The sequence below is a fragment of the Asterias rubens genome, chromosome 2 (assembly GCF_902459465.1).
Source record: "Asterias rubens chromosome 2, eAstRub1.3, whole genome shotgun sequence".
In the NCBI taxonomy this organism is placed as follows: domain Eukaryota; kingdom Metazoa; phylum Echinodermata; class Asteroidea; order Forcipulatida; family Asteriidae; genus Asterias; species Asterias rubens.
The window spans coordinates 16,779,679-16,802,860 of NC_047063.1; the positions used below are offsets into that span (position 1 = coordinate 16,779,679).

Consider the following 23,182-nt stretch of genomic DNA (forward strand, 5'->3'; position numbering starts at 1 on the left):
AACATAAGTCGTTAAAAACAATTACTCAAAAAGTTATTTTATTGTTCAGAAACATATACTCTAATGTTTGAAGAAGAAAAACATTCTAAAATTCCAAAATTAATATTCTTTATCCCCAGTGCAAATTTAACATCTATTATATCGTTGCGGTACCCGCTGTCAAAACATAGGATTCGAACTGCCTCTAGCTGCAGGGCAACCTCGGTAGTCTAGTTGGTAAGAAACTGCTCTAGATTTGCAAGGGTCGTATGGGTAAAAACCAAAATTAATATTTAAATTAATGGTTTATTTTGTTTAATCCCTGTGTCATGGTTTAAAAAAGATGCTCTTTTGGTATTCGTTTTATATTTGGCTTTAGAGGGTTTTTAAATCCATTCGCGTTGGGATTAAGGGTTTTATATTGTTGTCACTGCCTTCTGTTTTTAATGTGTTTTATGGGTGTTGATTTTGCAAGGTTCCCGATTGTTGGTGTTTTAATGTTTTCTGTTGTGTGATTTTTATAGTGTTTGAATTCAATGTCCTTTTAATAAACATATAGGCCTACTTATATTTTTATCATTGGTGGGGGTCTGGTTTTACACATCTGAGATGACAGTTTTTATACTTTTAACAATAAGTATATCCCTTTTTAATCTAAATAATGAATAGGGTAGATGGCCTTAGCTTTCGATCCAAACTGGACCTTCTTCAGAGGCATAAAACAAGTGCAAACAAATACATATCCATTAATAGAAAAAGAGAGGGGAAAGGGATTAAGGGAAGGATCCAGAAAGAAGCGGGGAAAAATATTATAAAAATATAGAAAAAAATAATTATCTGAATAATAAATGACGAGACGCACCGTACAGATTTGATAAATTTACCTGCTCGACTTTTGTATTCCCCTTATAAAAAGGCTGGTTTTCACAGCAACCGCAAAACAAAAAGATGTTTGAAACTTATTTCTTTGATGTATTATACCTTGTATTAAATTCCATGAATACTGCGTACTGAATCTCACACAGTTTAAGTTGGAATGTTTCAATACGTAATTGCATGAACCCGTTTCGCAGTATAAAGCAGAAGATACTTGTGCCTCAGCTATTCACTTGAAATAGTTTATATGGTCCAATGCTCAAGTGGGATATTCGGCAACCATTGGTATTTGTACTAGGTCTAATCATGGAGGAAGGAAGAGAAGGAGCTCGAACGACCCGCAAAACCGCAGAGTAACAAAAGAATACCCTGACAATGCCCCTGTCTGACCAGTGGAAAAAGATAGGAGACCTCCAGCTATACGGCCGATTAACGAGCAGGATTAGATCTCTTTGTACAGAACGTGCGGTACTGCCGCTCTGCACCGTTGCCTTCGTGTAAAGTTGAATCATTGGAGACAAGAACTGTGAATATACACGTTTTCATATACCGTTTGTGGTGTTTCACTGAAACATCATGGCTTATTTTTACATTTTTTGTGACTTTCCAGTCACTAGCGGTGGATCAAAATTTGGGCATAGGCACACGAGGGTGGTTGGTATTCAATTGTGTTAATCGTTAAGGTGTACAGTAGCGTCCACAAATGTTATCGTGTCTCAAAAAAGCAGTTTTTCCTCTATTATATCCATACGACATACGACGCCATAGTTTGGCGAAGAACCAAGTGCGCACGCGCAAATTCACGAGCTCCTTCTCTTCCTTCCTCCATGGTCTAATGTAATTCTGAACACTGTGTGTGTGCCTGTATGTGTTATTTTCAAATTGGTTAATATGATCCCTTGGGCGGCTGAAAAACCATAACATGGTGGAAGATCCAAAGTTACAGGCTGACAGACACTGATGACTGACACACTCATACAGGCTGTATGAATCAGGTATGTATTTTATAAGAAGAATCTATAATTAAATCGTAGACTTGCGGGTACAACCACGTGCAAATCTATTAGGGTGAGTGTTGACGTTTATGAGTGTGCCTTGCTGATTTATCACTGCATTCTGCTAATACGCATCAGCGTTATATTTGCCCCCCCCCCAAAAAAAAAAAACAAAAAAAAAAACAACAACAACAACAACAACAATCCACGACCTAATACATTAAAAACCCTAAACAAAATAATTAGGTAAAATGTCAGCAGATAATAATGTGGGCAATCAACAATTTGTCAAAGTGAACTTTGGCTAAGGTCAGAGTCACCAAGTTGAGGGTAGGCTACTGGTAACGGTCGAGGGGTATATAAATAAAAACAATAAAATAGATGTTAAATTTGCATCGGGGATAAAGAATATTAATTTTTTTTTTTTTTTTTTACCCATACACCGATGTGTGTTAGCACTGTATACTCAGTACTTTCCCGAGTCCTGTGAAAAAAAAAAATTAATAAAAACAATAAACCTAAGCCCGAAGCTGGTATTGATCAAATGCTTTCAAATAGGTAGGGCAAAACACTACATGCTAAGTCTCATCGACTATAACGTGTAAAATCCGGAGCATTGAAATTGGTAAAAACAAAAACTAACTAATCATGTTGAACCAAATTGTAGACTTGCTCCAAATGGTTGGTTGGCAAACGGCTGTTCTCTTCCTCGTTGTGTTCTTCATTGGACTGTACTGGATTCAGCAGCCTGTGAATCTTCCACCAGGACCGACTGGTTGGCCAGTCGTAGGCTGTGCATTCAACGTCCAGAAAGGACAAACTCATATTGCTTTCACCGAATGGTCCAAGCAGTACGGAGATGTGATAAGCGTTCGACTTGGCCGTAAGCTCTTCATTGTTCTAAATGATTTACGCAGCATCAAGAAGGCATTGCATGAGCAAGCTGATGTATTTTCTGACAGATTTGTTCCACACTTGACAAAGCTGATGGGAGTGAAAGGTAATTCTTCTTTAGAAAACCAATTAACTACACTGCAAACTTGTTGGTAAACAAATTGTGTTGGTAAAGGCATTTTTCTGAAAAGCAAATTTGTTTGGCAGTTGGTTAAAATCAATCATTGCACCACAAGTTGGGCAAAATGATTTGACAAAAATGTTGGTTACTGGATGGTCCAATTTCGATATTATTAGGGCACATAGTTTCCCCATAACGTGGTCAATATGACACTTGAACTCAACTAATGGTGTTGGGCACACACGGCTATCATAGCTCATGGGGAAAGTAACCGACCAATTCACAAAAACTATACTCGTAAGTGTAACACATTATCTGCATGTAGGTCAGCAGTTCGAAAATCTCATTCATAAATACCTCAGATGGTTTCGCTATTCCTATTGGTGGAGAGCGCGTCACGTGGGGGTGTTTAAACATTGATAATGACCAGTGTTTATAACTGGTTGTGAGCGGGACATTTTCTTCATACCTATTGGTCGAGAGCAACGGCTGGAACAGTATTTTGTGCCACATCACGCGATACGCGCGACGCGCACAGCAATCTCCTTATAAGGAGTTTTTTACCCGAGGGCTTTGCCATTCAATAGCTGGAGGGGTGTTGTGTCGAAAGAAATCATTGAACAATTATAATTTTTGCATTTATTATACTTTTTGACCAAAAAGTATTGATGTTTTTTGACCGAAAAGGTATTTTTTCGTCTCGGTAAAATTACCAAGAACCAGGTCTCGTTGGGTATAAACCACTAGTTGAAAACCTCTTCCCCACACATTGATTCCCTTATTTAAGATTGAGGCACTTTGAGGAATGACGTATATAGGCCCTTTTTTTAGGTAGGCCGAATATTATTTATAACTGAACTATTTGGTAATGATTCCTGCAGATATTATGTACAAGTTCACGGTACAAGTAAAACATTGTGGCTTTACTTCTTCTCTATAATAGGCAGTTTCCTTTTTGAAGACGGTCCCATCTGGAAGGAGCGTCGTCGGTTTGGTCTCGGGGCTCTGAGAAGCTTTGGTATGGGAAAGAAAAGCATCGAGCATTCCATCAACGAGGAATCACGGTACCTCCTCGACGGTTTCGCAGACCGAAAAGGAAAACCATTCGACCCAGCCCACCTCGTCAACAATGCCGTCTCCAACATCATTTGTAAAGTTTGCTTTGGGTATAGGTTCGACTACTCGGACCCCAAGTTCGCTGAACTTATCGGTCGTCTCAGAGAGCAGTTGTCTCAAAATGGTCCTACGTCAGCTTTTAATATCTTCGAATGGGTTTTGCACACACCATTAATGAATCGGTCAATAGGAAACGCCCAAAATATCTTTGACTTCGTCCGTTGAATTATTCAGGTAATTAGCCAATAAGTCATTCATTTATTGGATGTTTGTATCCCAAGACTCTTGCTAACATACTATCAGGCAAAATCAAGCAAAACATACATCAGGATAACTAGTTCTTACGACCACCGACCACTCACATCTTGGGATATTGAGAGCGCCCCATAAAGTCATTCGGGAATGTAATTTCTCACATCGAGTCTCGTCCATACCTTTTGGATTGGGGCTTTAAAAAAAAATCGTTATGAAAATGCATATAAACGGACAGATATTTCATTAGTATAGTAAAAAAAAAAAAAAAAAAAACAGCCATTGAAATTGTGTGTTTAGAACACTGTCCGTCTTTTGATGAAATTGGCTAGTAGAAGACTTACTACAAAATCAACAAAATCCACTATTTTACAATTTCATTTAATAGCAACCTTGCCATATTTATTTTACCGAAATTTGTGATATTGATCTAAAACATTTAGGACCATCATAAATCGTACGATGAAAATGACATCCGGGATATTATTGACATGGGAATTGCCGAGGTCAGGCAGTCAGAAAGCAAGGAAAAACATGACGACGGTCGAAACTTCACGGATATCTTCAACGACGGTGCACTTTGTCGAAGTATTGTGGATTTATTCATCGCTGGTACCGATACAACCACTAACACTCTGCTTTGGACTTTGATGTACATGGCTCTCAATCCTGATATGCAAAAGAAGGTACCGTCATTTTAAGTTTATTACGGACTGCGTGTTGATTGATTGTTTGTTTATTTATCTGTTTCACCTTTTCTGTGAAGATTGCTTCTGCGCGTATCAATGTCATGATCTCATGTTTTATGGCTCTACACCCTATCTTCAAGACGCATCGTGATTTAACTTTAGTAAAAATTATTCATTTTTTTAAATGGGTCAATCTAACCAAAATCTGTCATTGTGACTAGTTGCGGGATCAATTCTGACCCAGGACTTGTGGAGTGCAGCGCTTTATAATAATGTTAATAACAAATAACACCCTATGAAAGAAACAAAAAACTATTTAGTTATTCTTCAGGTGCTACAACTACCTTAAAGCCATTGGATCCTTTCGGTAAAACAGAAAAAAAAAGTTCACAGATTTACAAATAATTTACAGGGTTTACAGAAGGTAATGGTGAAAGACTTCTCTTGAAATATTAGTCCATGAAATGCTTTACTTTTTGAGAAAACTGTAAAACAATATAACGAGAATTACAGATTTATTTTAAACACTTGTCATGACACGGCGAAACGCGCGGAAACAAGAGTGGGTTTTCCCGTTATTTTCCCCCGACTCCGATGACCGATTGAGCCTAAGTTTTCACAGGTTTGTTGTTTTATATATAAGTTGTGATACACGAAGTGTGGGACTTGGACAATACTGTTTACCGAAAGCGTATACTGGCTTTAAGAAACCATGGAAATGTATTACTCTGTTTACCCCTACGTAGTATGTATAACTGATCTGACATACACGGTATACCGCTATACCCAAAAGGTTCAGTCTGAGATTGATGACGTCACTGGAGGGAGTCGTCAGCCCCTAATGGCGGACAGTCCAAACATGCCGTACACCAATGCCGTTATCTTGGAGACTCAACGCATTCGTCCCGTGGCTCCTTTAGCGGTTCCACACAAAACGAGGGACGACACGACACTGGACGGGTATACCATTCCGAAAAAGACATGTAAGTCACTGGATTAGCTGCTTCATCCTTCGTAAACAAATCATGGTTTATTACTTTTAATTTGGGGCTAAACACGGGATATTATATGTTATGACAACAGGCATACTCGTCAACATCTGGGCAGTACACCATGATCCTGCGACGTGGACAGAGCCAGAGAAATACAACCCAGCCCGGTTCCTCTCTGCTGATGGCAAGAGTGTCATTCAACACAAATCACTCATTCCATTTGGAACAGGTAGGAGACAATTTCGTTTCTTTAACGAGAAAATAATGTGAGATGGCCGCAAGCTTACTATGTTATCGTGCGTTTTTGTTTTTAGTTGGGGCGCCCTCTACTTCCGAGTTCCGAGCGATATAGACTGGCTATGACAAAGACAGGTTTTTGCTTTTCAGTATACCCGTGTTTTTTATTTGATACGTTAAGGAGAATTGATGGGAAAGTGTAGATTCGTGGATAGCATTTACGAGCCGAAGGCGAATACATTGTAGTCACGAATCTACACTCTTGAGTCTTTTCTCTGACTTAAACTATTTCCTGAAAGCCTATTATTTTGTGACGATGCCGGTGTCAGATGCAATTGTGTCCGCCATGCAATAATGTCCGCTCCGGACACTTTTGCATATGCAATCGTGTACGCTGGACATGTATATGACATAGATATAGACACGCACTTAAAAAAATGGCGAACGTGTTCCGTCGACCAAGAGCGTTTAATTTACTGCAAGGACGGTTTTGCACGGGGGCGGACACAACTGCATAAGCAAATGTGTCCGGGCGGACACATTTGCATTATGCAGCAGCGTCCGGGCGGACACGATTACCTATGCAAAACCGTCCGGTGGACATTATTGCATATGCAATAATGTCCACCGGATAGTATTGCAAAGAGGACATAATTGCATGCAACACCGGTTATTAATTAAGTAACGTTTAAAACTAATTTGTATACCTGGTAAATCGGTGTTCGGTCACATTTATAACTTATTCTGCAAATTTGTTTGTATAATTATTGAGTACAAAGTTGTTATCAGTTTTCAATTGTGTTTACTCAAATGAATTTTGTAACTTGAGTAAATAGAAAGCTAACATGCTTTCGGCTGTGTTGGGTGCACGTCATGTTATCCTTTCAATTTGGAAAGTCAGTCGAACAAATCACTTTAGTTTCAAACGAGCCTCTGGAGTATGACGGCAGATGTTCAGGCTAGCGCTAGCTGCCGAGCGCTAACCTGAACATCTGACGTCACACTTCGAGGCTCGTGAATTATGCATGGATCTGCCATTGAGCCTACGTCCATATAGTCACCTTTCTCGCATCATCCCACGAGGTCTTCATGGTTCTGGAGACTCACAATTAAATCGTACATGTGTAAACAAAGCCAACACCTTTGCCCAATTTCATATAGCTGCTAAGCACACAAATTTGCGTAGCATGAGTGTTATACTTGATAAAAACAGGATTACCAACCAAACTTCCACGTGATTTTCAGGATAAGCAACCAACAGCTGAATACCAGTAACAAGCAAATTTTGCCGGTAATCCTGTTTTTATCAAGGAAGAAATTTCATGCTAAGCAAATTTGTGTGCTTAGCAGCTCTATGAAAATTGGCCCTTGTGGGAAAGACAGGGAACCAGCATAGTAGAGCGCAGACTGCATAGGAAGGTGAGGCCGTGTCCGAAACGACGACTTCGGCTACAGCTACGTCTAGATCAGCGCGTCTACCAGTGTTGAAGAATAGGCAGACGCGCGCGATCTAGCCGTAGCTGTAGCCGAAGTCGCCGTTTCGGACACGGCCTTACTTTCAACTCCAACATGTATTCTGCAGCAAAGCTCAAACGGCACTCGTTTATATATGTCTCATCAGCAGTGTTAGAATTAAAGAACCCACACCACAATAATTTGAGTTTAATTTTCTTACATTGATAAACATTGTATTTTGTAACTATTTACAGGGCGCCGTGCCTGTTTGGGTGAAAATCTCGCCAAGTCAGAGCTCTTTCTTTTCTTGGTCAATGTCTTGCAACAATTCACCGTTACCTTTCCAGAGGGTAAACCAATCCCGTCAGAGGATGGATCAGCTGGTTTTATACTCAGCTCCAGACCTTACGAACTGTGCGCCACCAGGCGTTCATAAGTGGTCATGGATAAGTCGGGATAATTTGTGTGTTGCCTTTTTGCATTGCTGTGTATATTTAAACAAATGAAATTGGGCCCTGGTTCATGAAGAGGGCAAACTCCTCATACGGTATGTTTGCCGACCGGGTGGGATCAACATTAAACGCTTATATCTAGTCCTGTATTGCTGTTAGATTTATTGTTCCTAGTGTAATACCATTACATATACTTTCTGCAGGTCCAAGCAATGACTTACATGACGTGCGTGTTACAATGAGTAAAAATATAGTACAACAGGTGCACCTCCACTTAACAAAAATATAGAAAGTAGTAACACGTGTTTGTTTTTTTTTTCAAATAGAGGAAATCATTTGCTAACAAAGCAGCTGCTTGGTATACATTATCTCAAACAATGACGAAACAGTAGAAACCACATGTGTGGGCCAATCATTGTATGTACATGTCATACTAGGGTGTCTAAGTGATATCAACAGATGGAACGTAGAAATAATAAACTTATTCAAACAAGGACGACATCATTTGTTAAAAATGTCCAATGCCAGCAAACGTTAACAAATATAGGTTATCAGTCAGTGGTAGGGTATTATGTAATGCAATGTTATCAGGGATTATAAAGGTCAACTATGAGTGACATGAATAGAACGGTCTGGTGTTTCTACACGAGCAGAGTTTTTCCCGTGGCCTACAACTAAATAGGGTGAAACGTCAGGCCACTTTTTTTTTTTTACCATAGATCCCTTTGGTTGTTAAAGGCAGTGGACACTATTGGTAATTACTCAAAATAATTATTATCATATAACCTTTCTTGGTAACAAGTAATGGGGAGAGGTTGATAGTATAAAACATTGTGAGAAACGGCTCCCTCTGATGTGACGTAGTTTTCGAGAAAGAAGTAATTTTTCCACGAATTTGATTTCGAGACCTCAAGTTTAGAATTTGAGGTCTCGAAATCAACCATCTAAAAGCACACAACTTCGTGTGACAATGGTTTTGTTTTTCTCTCATAGTTATCTCGCAACTCCGACGACCAATCGAGCTCAAATTTTCACAGGTTTGTTATTTTATGCATATGTTGAGATACACCAAGTGAGAAGACTGGTCTATGAACACTTATCAATAGTGTCCAGTGTCTTTAATTTACCGTGGCCATTCAGCAGTCGTACCGGTTTGTGCATTCATCATCCAATGATCCCATTAAGTCAAGGAAAGGGATGTTTTAAAATTTCAAAATTTCAAAATTTCATGATGTTAACATGTTACTTTGTTTGAGCCATTAAGTGGACAAGTTGATAGGGGCGAAATGGTTTCTGGTTTAACTGATTGCGTTGACAAAAACTCAAGTGAAAATTAAGTATTTGCATGATGTCCCATTTTGGTGCAGACGATTTGGCACCAGTTTTGAACTTGGAAAAATTCACGCACGTGATTTCTACCAGCAATTGTTAGTTTTTACACGTTGAATGTGGACAAAAGGGAGACATGAATGTTAATGTGTACAATAATGTGTCAAAAACAAATTGCTGGTAGAAATGGCGTGCGTGAATTGCTAGTAAATTTCCTGTTAACCTTTAAAAAACTTAAAAGAGCTCTTTTATTCCTATCTGAAAGCACACAAATTCGTCCAACAAGGGTGTTTTTTCTTTCATCATTTTCTACCAACTCCGACGACCAATTGAGTTCAAATTTTCACATGTTTGTTATTTTATGCATTATATGAGATACATTAAAGCCATTGGACACTTTCGGTAGTTAACATTGTCCAAGGCCCACACTTCGTGTATCACAACTTATATTTAAAATAACAAACCTGTGAAAATTTAGGCTCAAACAGTAAAACAATATAAGTTCTCGTTAGCGAGAATTACGGATTTATTTTTAACACATGTCATGACACGGCGAAACGCGCGGAAACAAGAGTGGGTTTTCCAGTTATTTTCTCCCGACTCCGATGACCGATTGAGCCTAAATTTTCACAGGTTTGTTGTTTTATATATAAGTTGTGATACACGAAGTGTGGGACTTGGACAATACTGTTTACCAAAAGTGTATAATGGCTTTAAGGTTGTTCATAAAATCAGAGGAAGTAATTGTTCAAACAATTAAATGTATTTCAATAGAATGTTGTGTATACTATTATTAAGACTTTTAAGTTTAATTAAATAGCTATGCTCGTATTCAGCTCTCATCTTCTCTATAATAGCACTCTCCTGCTCTGCTTTAACCTTTGGTCACTATGATGTTTCAGAAGCTAAATAACATTTAATTGTTATGGTTTATAAACCATGTTTTAAAGATGAGTAAATTTCCATGGTTTATGAACCATGATTTATAAATGTTTATTGTAGGTTCATGGTTTGTAAACCATAAACTTACATACAACAAATACTACTGATATGTAAACCATAAAAAGGATTTGGCAACACTTTATATATGGTTTACATCTAATTGCTATAAACCATGGTAAAAACATACCTTAAAAGTGCCAAACAATTAATTGACAGACGGCGCCCCATATGAATATGGTTATTAGTGATCAGTGCGTGCGTTGTGTTTGTGAACAATTAATCCATGCTCACATCAAGTTAGGCTGGTCCCCTGTCCTTGGAACTGGCCCAATTTCATAGAGCTGCTTAAGCAGAAAATATTGCTTTACAATTATTTGCCTAGCAGAATTGAACAGGATTTACCAGTCTTAACTTGTACAAGTTGGAGGTACTTTGGCTGGTAACCTTATTCTGATATTACCATAATTGTGTTGTGCTCGGCTACCTTTTAAGCAGCTCTGTGAAATTAGGCCCTGGTTTCGGACTTAAAACATGCCCGTAAGCATTGATACCCTAGTCTCAGACCATTTTTTTCGCAATACACCCCACCCCCTCCCGACGATTGTACCATAATGGTACATTTTGATTCTTTTGAGTGATTTTCTCCCTATACAGGTAGTTTTATATTTGAAAACGGCGACATATGGAAGGCGCGTCGTCGCTTTGCTCTCGGGGCTCTGAAAAAATGTGGTATGGGCAAGAAAAGCATCGAGCATACTATCAACGAGGAATCACGGTACCTCCTCGACGGTTTCTTAGACCAAGATGGACAACCATTCGACCCAGCCCGACTCGTCAACAATGCCTCCTCAAACATCATTTGTAAAATTTGTTTCGGGTACAGGTTTGACTATTCAGATCCGAAGTTTACTGAGTTCAATGCAATGACCAAAGAACAGTTATCTTCCAATGGTCCAGGAAATGTTGTCAATATGTTCAGTTGGATTATTCGCACGCCATTTTATGCCCGGGTGAGAGAAACAAATCAGTTTCTGAAGGATTTCCTTTTCGGACTTGTGCAGGTAAGGATTATGTCCATCCATGCATTATGTTTAAATCCACTTTATTGGTTAACGCTTTGGCTCCATTGGTAAAAGGCAGTGGACACTATTGGTAAATATAATTATTAGCATAAAACCTTACTTGGTAACGAGTAATGGGGAGAGGTTGAGTGTGGGAAACGGCTCCCTCTGAAGTAACTTAGTTTACGAGAATTAAGTAATTTTCCTTTTAAACATTTAAATTTGACTTCGCGACCTCTGAATTAAATTTTGAGGTCTCGAAATCAAGCATCTGAAAGCACACAACTTCGTGTGAAAAGGGTGTTTTTTCTTCCATTATTATCTCGCAACTTCGACGACCAATTGAGCTCAAAATTTCACAGGTTTGTTCTTGTGTGCATATGTTGAGATACACCAAGTGAGAATACCGGTCTTTGACAATTACCAATAGTGTCCAGTGTCTTTAATGAAACGTGGCATGTTTTGCTAGAAATTATCAACATTAAAATGACAATCCCCCTTCAGATTGTGCCTGGGACGGTTACATTTATCAACCGTTGTTTGAAATACAGTCGGCTCCCGTTATAACGAGGTCCGCCGGACTGGCCCATTTTCCTCGTATTATCCGAATCTCGTCTTAAACGCAGCGCGCTAAATATAGATACATACGTCATCATTGTGCATGCACACAACACGTGTACTTCGAATACATGACATAATGGCCGCGCGTGTGTACATCGATGCATGGCAGAGCTGCAATTGACTAGTGTGCATAGAGTAGTATGTGCGATGTACTGCACAAACAAGCACAACGCGGGGATTATAAAACTGTTTTAACTAAGTTGGTTTAGTTTTAAATTCAATTTTAAAATCAATTTACATTTTAGATGATTGATAAAAAGTGTAAGATTTTAACTTGCGTTCATGTTTTGGGAAGTTTCTCTTACAAAACTTTAGTCGCCGGCAGTTTATTGCCAATGAAATAAATAGTCTTGGTTTTCATTGGTAACCACCTGTTTAACGCTGGATGGTTCATTGCTGCTGCGAGATACCGGGGAAATCTTACTGCTGCAATGCATATTGCACACGCTGTGGAAATTTTCAGTCAATAAAATAAAAGCTGTGTTTTCATTGGTAACCACTAGTGTAATAATAGAAGGTTCATTGCTAACGCGAGATACCAGGGAAGATCGTGCTATTCTGTGCATGTGCAATACACTCGTCGCAGCAACAAAAAATAGAATCTTGATTTTCATTGGTAAACACTGTGTCATGTTAGATGGTTCATTGCCAATGTGGGATACCAGGTAAAATCTTGCTTTTGCATTCAATAATATTGATCACGCAACTAGTTTTGATTGTAAGTTGCGGGTGTTTTTTTCCTTCTGAAAATTTATAACGCGCTTATAAACTCAGTGGATCAGTATCTTTTCTTAAGATTTCTCCAATGTTTGAACCATGCAAACCTCCTAATCCCACCATTGTCCGGAGTTTGGAATTAACAACCTTGCTTGCTGACTCGTGACTCCCGATTTCGGATTAGTGTTGCTAGCGGTAGCGTCCACTTAACACCTCTATTGTTTGTCTTAAAAGCCACAAATATCGACTTTACCAGCTGTACAGGTATTTCCTTAGTAGGTTTTTGAATTGTTCTCGTTATAGAAGGGTTTTAAACAGTGTTTTGCTCGTAATGGGTCTCCCAAATTACCTCGTTATAACCGTGTTCTCGCTACTACCGTGCTCGTATAATCAGTATTTTAATGCATTGAAACACGCATGGGGCCGTTCGGGACCGGCAAAAAACCTCGTATCAACCGGAACCTCGTAACATGCGAGCTCGTAATAACGGGAGTCGTATGGTGGCCCTGAAGGGACACAGCCAGTCGTGAATATTTTTTGCGACGTCGCGAATATTTTTGCGACGTCGTGAATTTATTCGCGACAAGTCGCAAACTTTTTCACGACAAGTCGCGAATATTTTCACGACGTCGTGAATAAATTTGCGACTAGTCGTGAAAAAGTTCGCGACTTGTCGCGAATATATTTTCAGTAGCTTGAGAGTGCGTATTACCAAACGGGCGATAGAGGGCGGTGACGGCTGGCTGCAGCAGCATAGACCGTATTGCAGATACCAAAAATCCGACGTCCCGCAAAGGATTGTGGGAAATATTTTGCACCTCCAGCTAGTTATCGGTCGTCACGTAACGTGTTCTACAAAGTTTTTTTGTAAACAATAAGTTTGTAAACATTGACATTGTTTGTGGTGGACGGTCATGCTTCTGTGGCGGAAGACAGTTTCACCCACGAATGGGTGTACCTCCATGCTTTATTTAGCCATGTCAGATGTGTATTATTAATATAAAAAACTACGACAATAATGCCATCGGACCAGTGTGCTTTGCGACTCAACGGAAGAAGTACGTACATACGTAGGTAGGCCTAGGTCTATGATGCATGTTTTTTTGACTTTGAATGAACACAAAATAGTTTAATAAAATATCAATAAAGCTTGTTGATGATTTAATCATGACCGGGTCATGATTAAATCATCAAGCATGTCAAGCCCAACAAGCTGTAGGCTACAATTTGAGTATTGTATAGGCTAGATGTTTATTGTATGTGTGATTGGTGGTAGAAACTAAGAAAGAAACATAGGCCTATTCAATTCTATATTCCTCAACTTGTTTTGGAGATGACAGATACTGATATTATATTCAGAATATAATATCAATATTCTGATAATGATACTGCTCATTAATTAGCTCATAGTCATATTAGTCATGACTGACTTTCAGGGCAGAGTGTTTGGTAATGATTTCCAAGGCAAAAGATCATTCATAAATACCTCAATCAGTTTCGCTACTGCATTCCTGTTGTGGTGGAGAGCGCTTCACGTGGGGTGGGGGTGTTTAAAGTTAACGAGTGATAAAGACCAGCTGGAGCTGTTTATAACCGGTTGTTTTCGGATATGTTGGCCCAACTTGGCTGCGCTGGGTGTGAAAGCAAAACAAGAAACATCTTGCACCAAGACTAACTACGCACACACCACACAATGCATCCGAAAACTGTCTCAGTCATTAAAATGCAACACATGTCAGGTCATCAAATAAGATACGTGAAAGAGGAAACAAGGGCTGAACGACCACGACCCTGCCTGTTTTAAACGCCTTTTTAAGAACTTGTAACCACTCATTTATTCCCTTAGTTTTTGTCTGCTTTATCTTTCAGATAATTACTTGTGCATCAACATGCTTCGTGACAGCACTCATATTGGAAGCAGTTATTCTCCCAGTTCTGTGTTCACTCCAAAGATGTGATCTGTACTGTTGTTTTGTGGACTCGACCCACCACATCCTACTTCTTTTGCTGCAGGAGAGCTCATTAACCATCTTCTGAATTGACTAAAGGCCGTGTGTGTGGGTGTGTGTGTGTGTGTCTTCATGCTCTTGAGGCCATTTTTGACTGATGACACGTAAATTGGCGACGAAGAGATAAATGTTAATTGCAGAGTGAACTGTGACGCAAGCGTTCTGTCGGCTGTTGGGCTTTGAAAACACCTAAAGGTATCGCAAGTGCTTCTAATTAATATGCCTGTGCGTGGCGTCCTGCGGTTGTAGGCTACAATTCTTAGAGAAAGTAGAAGTGTACAATACAAACAATAACACTGTCCAAACGTCCATTTCCACTGTCTTGAAGAGTTTAAAGTTTCATTTATTCTGGTCACTTTTTGTCACTTTAATTTTGAACCATATCAGTGGTAGACCTAAAAAGTTGATGGTGTGAGAAATAAGGAAAAAGTATCATCTGCCACATAAAGTTTTAAAAATGTACAACTACCATGTATGATTGAAAGCTATTCTATTTAAGTCCACGTCATTGCTGATTAGTGGCATGACTCCCTTGATTGATATTTGCAACAGAAGACACGTATGCTGTTTTTGGCGATAGGTTTCTGATGTGAGGTTTTTATGAATATGTGCGATGATTTTCATATTAAAAAAAGAATTCCCAATTTTTTTCCTGATTGTTATTTTCATTTATGATATAAAACACACAAATGAAAAACTAGCACAGTTTTTGGCAGTGACATTATGCTTGTGTCCTCAAGCAAGACACTTTACCATAATTTGCTCCTCTTCACCAAAGTGTATAAATGGGAACTGCAATGGCTGAGATATTAACCCCTGAGTGCCTAATGGACAGTCAGGTTTGTGTAGTCCTCAGGGAGTTCAAAAAGTATCAGGAATAGTGAACAATGACCATGGATAATAAGTATTCAAGCGCCCTGAGTGTAACTGTGTGATGGACTTGAGCGCTATATTAGGCCTAGGTATGCATTTATTTAATAGGTATCTTTCAAACAGGGATGTACAAGTGATAACCTATTCTATCTGCAAGGATACTTCCATCTGTTTCCATTGGCCTTAACCCATCAAGAGCAGGAGTGTAGTCTGGCAAGACAGCTTCTACAAGATGTGGACATGGTGGACAAAGGCACACAATACATAAAACCTACATAAAAACAAACAAAATAAACGAAGGTTTTTAATATACAGTTGACGACTCCATTTGGTGCTACAATAATTTCTGAAATTCTATTCTTAGTGTTAAAAAAATTAACAATGCCATCATATTCATAGACAGGTTGTATGGCAAAATGTAAAGTTAGGTTAGGACAACTTTTTCATTGTTTGCTAACTAACAATGTTCAATTTGTTCAATGTTCAATTTGTGAATCAGCAATAACGTTAACATGGTGGCACTAGGCCATGGTTAAGGCACAGTCTCCCAAATATTGATAAAAGCAGAAAAAGAAAAGAAAAAAAGAAAGCCCAATTTCATCTCGAATAATAATTAATAAAATAATGTAAAAAATCAAAAAATCATTAACTCTCACAAACTCTACCGTCTGAGCAAAACACACACCTCAGGCCGTAACTTTGAAATACAAACCATTTTTATTAAAAACAACATGGCCTCACGTTACTCCTGATCATATCTTTGTTATGTGTACTAACTAGCTGGACTGTACCATAGAATCATAGCATGCATGGTTTGTCTACATGTGTACGTCCACGAATCCTCCATGCATAGAGCATGGAGGTAGGAAAAGCTGCGTTACTCCCGAGTCCTAACGTTAGATTAGAACTTAACATTTTAATTCAAATAGAAACTACTTACCAACAGAAACAAGAGACTTCTTGGTAAATACACCATGTCTTTCAATGCCAAAAGGTTCTTCTAAGTTGGTCAACGTTCCCCTAGCCCTGCCCATCAGCCGATCCACGGTAATTTACTAAAGTGATGTGGCACCAAAGATCGATCATACACGTGTATACAGCGCCGCGTGTAGCATGCTATCCCATCATGCACAGAACGATAGAACCCTTTAAGTTACGCAAAAAATATTTGCGACTAGTTGCAGAATTATTCACGACGTCGTGGAAATATTCGCGACTAGTCGTGAAAGTATTCGCGACGAGTCGTGAAAATATTCGTGACTAGTCGCAGAAATATTCACGACATCGTGAAAATATTGGCGACTAGTCAGGACAAAATTCGCGACTTGTCGTGAATAAATTCACGACGTCGCAAAAATATTCACGACGTCGCAAAAGTATTCGCGACTTGTCGTGAAAAAATTCACGACGTCGCAAAAATATTCGCGACTTGTCGTAAATAAATTCACGACGTCGCAAAAATATTCACGACGTCGCAAAAATATTCACGACGTCGCGAAAAACATTCACGACTGGCTGTGTCCCTTCAGGGCCACCATAGAGTCGACATGTAATTGGTGAAATTTGTTTAAAAGTCTGGGGTTTTTTCTCTCTACGCAGGAACATCGTCAATCTTACGATAAAAATGACATCCGGGACATTACTGATATGTACTTCACCGAGGCTGACAATTTGAAAGACATTGGCCCACATGGGAAGAATGCCTTCAGTGACAGAGCTCTTGGTCGCAGTATCTTGGATTTATTTATAGCAGGTACAGACACCACTTCTAACACAATGAGTTGGTTGCTGTTGTACATGGCCATCAACAGCGATGTACAGAAGATGGTAAGACAGTTTGAATCTCATTCACGGGGGGGGGGTGAAAAAAGGGACACGTTGCCTTGGATCGGGCGAGTTGCTCTATCAAAAAAGCGCCTGAAACCGTTATGAAATACATGGTTATAGAAAGATGTTTTAAAGGTAGATGATAATAATTTACCATACAAATCTGCTTCGAAATTGCGTGGTTGCCCTTTAACTTTGCAAACTAACACGGTCTGCCATTTTATGAAGTCAAAAATGTGTCTCCACAGATTAGAGTGCCATGTTGGTTCACGACTTATACGGAAAACCGTGCAATTTCGAGGCATAATAATTTCATAACAAACGTATTCAAACGCTTTTCATCGACCAACTCGCCCGATCCGAGGCAACGTGTCTCTCTAACGGTAGGGTCATAACCTTGTTTTGCCAAATGCTAACTTGTAGACAAACGTATACAGGAAGATGCTTTAAAAGTCACAGGTAAAAGTTTTAGATGAATACAGTGTCTGACTGGGAAATAATTGTTCGCAAGAATTTATAATCCATCCACGTCTAGCGAAGTGCCCGGACACGAATTTTCAGAAGTCTGAGAAGTGTTCACCATAATTTCGAATCCATCCACGTCTAGCAAGGTGAGAGGGGTACCAGCCGCATCTCTGGCCGCAACACTCGCACACGGACACCAACTTTCAGAAATCTGAGAAACGACTCGTGCATGAGTCGTTTCAAATATGACTGGTTTGACTCTATGTTTTGGGGTGTAGAGTTATCCAAACCATGCTCGTTCGACTGGATTCAGTTCTGAAAAGATTTGTACTATCAATTGCTGCATTGCCCCTGGCAAATAAGTCCACACGATTATCAATCAATTTATGATTTACTTACTATTCTCTAATCCTAGCCTATAGCTTAGAAAAACAAAAGTTGATAGACAAACAAAGTTGACTGCGCTTTCCGATTACTCCTCTTCACAATTCATCTACTTATTCCGAAACAATCACTTTTATTCCTAAATTATTTAGGTTCAGTCTGAGATTGATGACGTCATAGGAGGGAGCCGCCAGCCATCAATGGCCGACAGTCCTAACATGCCGTACACGAACGCTGCCATCATGGAGACACTACGCATGCGTCCAGTGGTGCCTTTAGCTGTTCCTCATCAGACGAAGAATGACACCACACTGGGTGTATACAAGATCCCCAAAGAAACACGTAAGATGTGCCCATTTTATTTTATTTTATTTTATTTTATTTTATTCAATACAATTTCAAACAGCATAAGTGCCAATTGAAGAATGGTTAACATTTATTTTATTTAAAAAAAATTAAAATAAAATATTAAAAAGAACACACATATAATTGGTACAAGGCAAAAAGACAAATTAAAACTGGACAAACAAATAAGAAAACTGAACCAGACTAGATCAGACTAGGATGACTAGATAGATGGTGGGGCGGGCTGAAATACAAGATTAATTTGAATTTGAAGGCGGCAGTCATTGGGTAACATGAAATAATTGAGGGAATGAACTGGACATTAGTTTTCCAAATATGCGGACCATTTCAAATGTGACGTCATCTTGACGGTTTTGAACACAGTGGCACTTTACATCACTTTAATGAGAGGTTACATACTGATATTTTCCCCACTTGCATAAGCACTCAAATTTATCAGAAAAGGGGAATATCGCAGAATACAAATCATTCTGCGAGCTGTACGTACTGTGTGCTGCAATTTTAACATGTCTCAATAAGACTGCATTTTATTTGGTTTAGGCGTTTTAGTCAATATCTGGGCAGTACATCATGACCCTGCTCTGTGGACAGATCCAGAGAAATACAACCCAGACCGGTTCCTCTCTGCTGATGGCAAGAGTGTCGTTCAGCATGAATCGTTCATCCCATTTGGAACAGGTAATAAAATACCAGGTGTTTTAATAATCCCTTTTTCTTTTAAGCAATAATCAAGTTGCCCCTAGACCTTTTCGCAAATACCATTCGCAAGCGCAGACTGTTGAATGAGGTGCATTGTGAGATAGATATGGATCAAATTTGATCACCAGCTAGACCACAATGCACCTAATTCCAAGCTCTATGATTACGCCCCAGTATTTGCGAAATGTCTCTGCTTGTGGTTATGTGTAGCGCCCTCTCTCGGGATAATGTTTCATCTTTCTCACGAGCGAAAGTGAATACCCGACCCTTCCCGTGTTTATAATTACTCAGTGTTTGTACATTTTATTGAGTACATATACATTATATGTCATTAAGCAAAAGTGGTTCCAATACCTTTCATTTTGTATTTTGTTTTACATTTCCGGCTGGTATTTGTCTTCTTCTTCATCTTCATATTCTTTTCAAAGTTACTTTAATTTGTTTGTTAATCTTCATCAGGTCGCCGTGTCTGTTTGGGGGAGAATCTTGCCAAATCCGAACTGTTCTTACTGTTAGCCAACATGCTCCAGCAGTTCAATTGGACAGTCCCAGATGGTAAACCGATCCCCAAACCAGAGGGAAGCAAGGGAATTATACTAAGCCCTGGTCCATATGATCTCTGTGCCACAAGGCGTTCTTAGCTCGCGAAGCCTTCAGAGAAATACTTATAAGGAAATGCGTGACAATGCACTATATGTCTTCTGTTGAGCTGATGTTCTATTCAAGTGTCATTGTCAATTTGAACATGAGAAATGAATTCCAAAGTAGAGATATTGATCTGTTTCCGATTATATTATTCAATGGATACTTGTGTTAACGATTTCTTTGTAATGGGCTGTACTAAACAATGGTGTTGGTGGGTACCAGGGTAATTATCCTGACAACTTTGTCATTATGAGTATAGTATTATTATTACTATAAAGTGTTAATAGGTGTTAAATTTATTACCATAAATGACCAATATGAACTCTGTGCCACAAGGCGTTCTTAGCTCGCGAAGCCTTCAGAGAAATACTTATAAGGAAATGCGTGACAATGCACTATATGTCTTCTGTTGAGCTGATGTTCTATTCAAGTGTCATTGTCAATTTGAACATTAGAAATGAATTCCAAAGTAGAGATATTGATCTGTTTCCGATTATATTATTCAATGGATACTTGTGTTAACGATTTCTTTGTAATGGGTTGTACTAAACAATGGTGTTGGTGGGTACCAGGGTAATTATCCTGACAACTTTGTCATTATGAATATAGTATTATTATTACTATAAAGTGTTAATAGGTGTTAATAGGTGTTAATTTGCATCGGGGATAATGATTATTTATTACGGTTTTAACCTTCTCACACCGATGTGTGTTAGCGCTGCATACTCGACTATCACCCAAGTTCTGTGAAAGACAAATCACAGGTAAACTTCTTCAATTCAATTCAATTGTTTATTGTCACACATATAAATACATATACTGTACAGTGAAATTCACTTCGGCTTGCGAGTCTAAAATTACAAAAATTACAAAAAAAATAATGAACAATGCGCCCATTATGCAGAGAGACAATAACAGTCTTGCAGTGAAACTTAAGATAGTTTATAAGTGAACATAATCACTGTAGCAAATTGTATACGCCTAAATGAAACATGTAAAGAAGATTCTGGAAAGTTTTGCGGTAGCACGTGTGTGCGGCCCCATAATGTAGCCCGAGCCCTAAATGTAGCCTGACCACACGTGTAATAAGTATCTCTAAATAAGTTGGGGTTGTTCTGAAAAGAACCGTTGGTTTCAACTTTAACCTTAAAGAAGGTTTCTTAATTTTTGAACCCGAAACACCGGGGTTAACCAATCTGTCTAGCTGTATATTTAATTTATGAGCAGTACCAATCAGTGTACATGCACCTAACGGATTTAAGCCTCATCTTAAAGAGAAAGCAATGATTATGGTATAATTAATAATTTTTTGTGTGGGGGTGTGGTTTCAGGAGTTAATTATGACAATAATACAAGCATTTGTAAAAAAAGCGCATTTTGTTCAAATGGTTGCAATGCGATGACCGGTAGTAAAGTCCATAGAGGTACATCGTATACCGAAACTTTAAAAAATAATCTAGACTTGAGTTGACGTTTGAAAAGATAAACGCATTTGCAAGGTAGCGAGTTTAAGCAGGCTTTGTCACCTGCTCGTTGGAATGTGCGATGCATTGTCAATAACGTTTCACAAGCAGTGACCACGTACCTACAGCAGGATGGGCTTGATGAAATTTGTTGTGCATTTCTATGTGTGTTCGGAAGTTTGGATTCAGTTGAACGTGCTTGGTTATTAAAACAAAACCAAATTATAACAATAGCTTCATTTAATTTGTTCTCCCACTATAAATACCAAATAATAGAGGCACAGAATCGTAGGGGTGTTAAAGGTAGCGAGTTCCAGCACCTGGGTCCAGAGCTATTGCGAAGGCCTTGTCGCCCAAAAGCGTGTTAATTCTTAATCTGAAGTTTTCGGCGTAAATTGGTCTAAACTTTTAGGCTTGTTTTAGCACCGCGCCAAATCACAATCTTGTTGAGTGGAATTTCGGCGCAACAATAATTGCCGTTGTAAATTAGGTTTATGACGTCTGATTGCAATTGGTGGCTAGTGGCTACAGTTGTGGCTTGATCGTCACGTGATCAAGCCTGCGAGGAAAGGGTGTCCATAGTATACAATTACTCTAAGCCACAGTCACAACCGTAGCTGAAGCCGAAGCCACCAAGGTCTGTACTGTAACAAGGGAAATAACATAACATTGAAACCAATGGTAATAATTATATCCAAGTTACAACATACCACTGGTAATAACCGATTACCACCTGATAAATATACACAGACACAAAAATTTGTTGTTGTAGTGAACTCTGCCAAGAGTTAATCTATTCCGTACTCTGAATTCCGTGGTAAAACGCCAATTCATAATAATATAAGGGATTTCCCTTTATTTAATTCCATCCAGTGATATCCACTCATAAAGAAGTATACCAGTTCCAATTATAAATAAACTTTGCAGCCAATTCGCAAAGGTTCCCAATTCCTCACTTTGCGAACGGTAAATTTCCAATCCGCAAAGGTTCCCACTTCTCGGCGATTTGCCAAAGAAGGAACCAGACCAATTACAATTATTATAATTATAAATGCACTCATTGACTGGAGAAAACTCCGGGTCAATGAGGTTCCCACTTCCAGCGAGTTGCCAATAAGGTACCAAGCTTGCCCTTCACTTGATCTCAAAGTAATGTTGCCATGGCGAGGCAATGATAGCTAGCTTGGTATCAGCTGCTAAACAAACTAATATCCATACTGTAAAGATGTTACGTCAATAGTGTTATCACTGTACGTTGCATCACTCTTGCCATGTCACGCCTAAAAATAATCACATCATGCCAAGTGTGGTGATGGGTACTTCTTCATCAGTGCACTTTGAGGACACCGTGGACGTCGACCGTCTCTGATTTTCGGCAACACAGGTAATGAAGTGTTTGGTTTATTTCGTATTGTAAACGTTTCGACCCAATACATGTAGCTATTGTAGACTAATTAAAGGCACTTGGCAATATTGGTAATTAATTACTCGGCACAATTAGTATAAAAACGTCTTGGTATCGAGTAATGGAGAGCTGTCGATAACAAAAAACATTATGAGAAACGGCTCCCATCTGAAGTAACGTAGTTGTTGAGAAAGAGGTAACTTTTCACTCAAATAGTAAAATACTTCGGCTGGGCTCTTTTTTTGCATCAGACAGCCAAACAATATGTGCAACAAGGGTGTTTATTCTCTTGCAAGTTCGATGACCAATTGAGCCCCA

At 39.0% G+C, this 23,182-nt stretch overlaps 2 protein-coding genes across 2 annotated transcripts in view; both read left to right on the plus strand.

Annotated features, from left to right (window-relative positions):
• The first annotated feature begins 1,659 nt into the window (after positions 1-1,659).
• Positions 1,660-21,687, plus strand: LOC117305194 (cytochrome P450 2J6-like). The gene is made up of 12 exons (XM_033790012.1): positions 1,660-1,850; positions 2,518-2,850; positions 3,809-4,197; positions 4,677-4,919; positions 5,716-5,905; positions 6,006-6,143; positions 10,984-11,390; positions 17,210-17,437; positions 18,439-18,628; positions 19,193-19,330; positions 19,811-20,283; positions 20,634-21,687. Exons 2-11 carry the CDS (start codon positions 2,529-2,531, stop codon positions 19,990-19,992), a joined length of 2,427 nt encoding a protein of 808 aa, XP_033645903.1. The 5' UTR covers positions 1,660-1,850; positions 2,518-2,528; the 3' UTR covers positions 19,993-20,283; positions 20,634-21,687.
• Positions 21,688-22,576: 889 nt separating this feature from the next.
• Positions 22,577-23,182, plus strand: part of LOC117306324 (ATP-binding cassette sub-family C member 9-like) — a 30,041-nt gene continuing 29,435 nt past the window's right edge. The window contains exon 1 of the mRNA XM_033790930.1: positions 22,577-22,843. The gene's annotated coding sequence lies outside the window, so the exon portion shown is untranslated. The remainder of the gene's footprint in view (positions 22,844-23,182) is intronic.

Bases quoted from the DNA above. Each gene is read 5' to 3' on its own strand.
- LOC117305194 (XM_033790012.1), top strand. From the start codon at position 2,529: ATGGTTGGTTGGCAAACGGCTGTTCTCTTCCTCGTTGTGTTCTTCATT. The intron at 11,391-17,209 runs GTAAGGATTATG...CTCTCTACGCAG, and splicing joins TCCTTTTCGGACTTGTGCAG to GAACATCGTCAATCTTACGA. The intron at 18,629-19,192 runs GTAAGATGTGCC...TATTTGGTTTAG, and splicing joins CAAGATCCCCAAAGAAACAC to GCGTTTTAGTCAATATCTGG.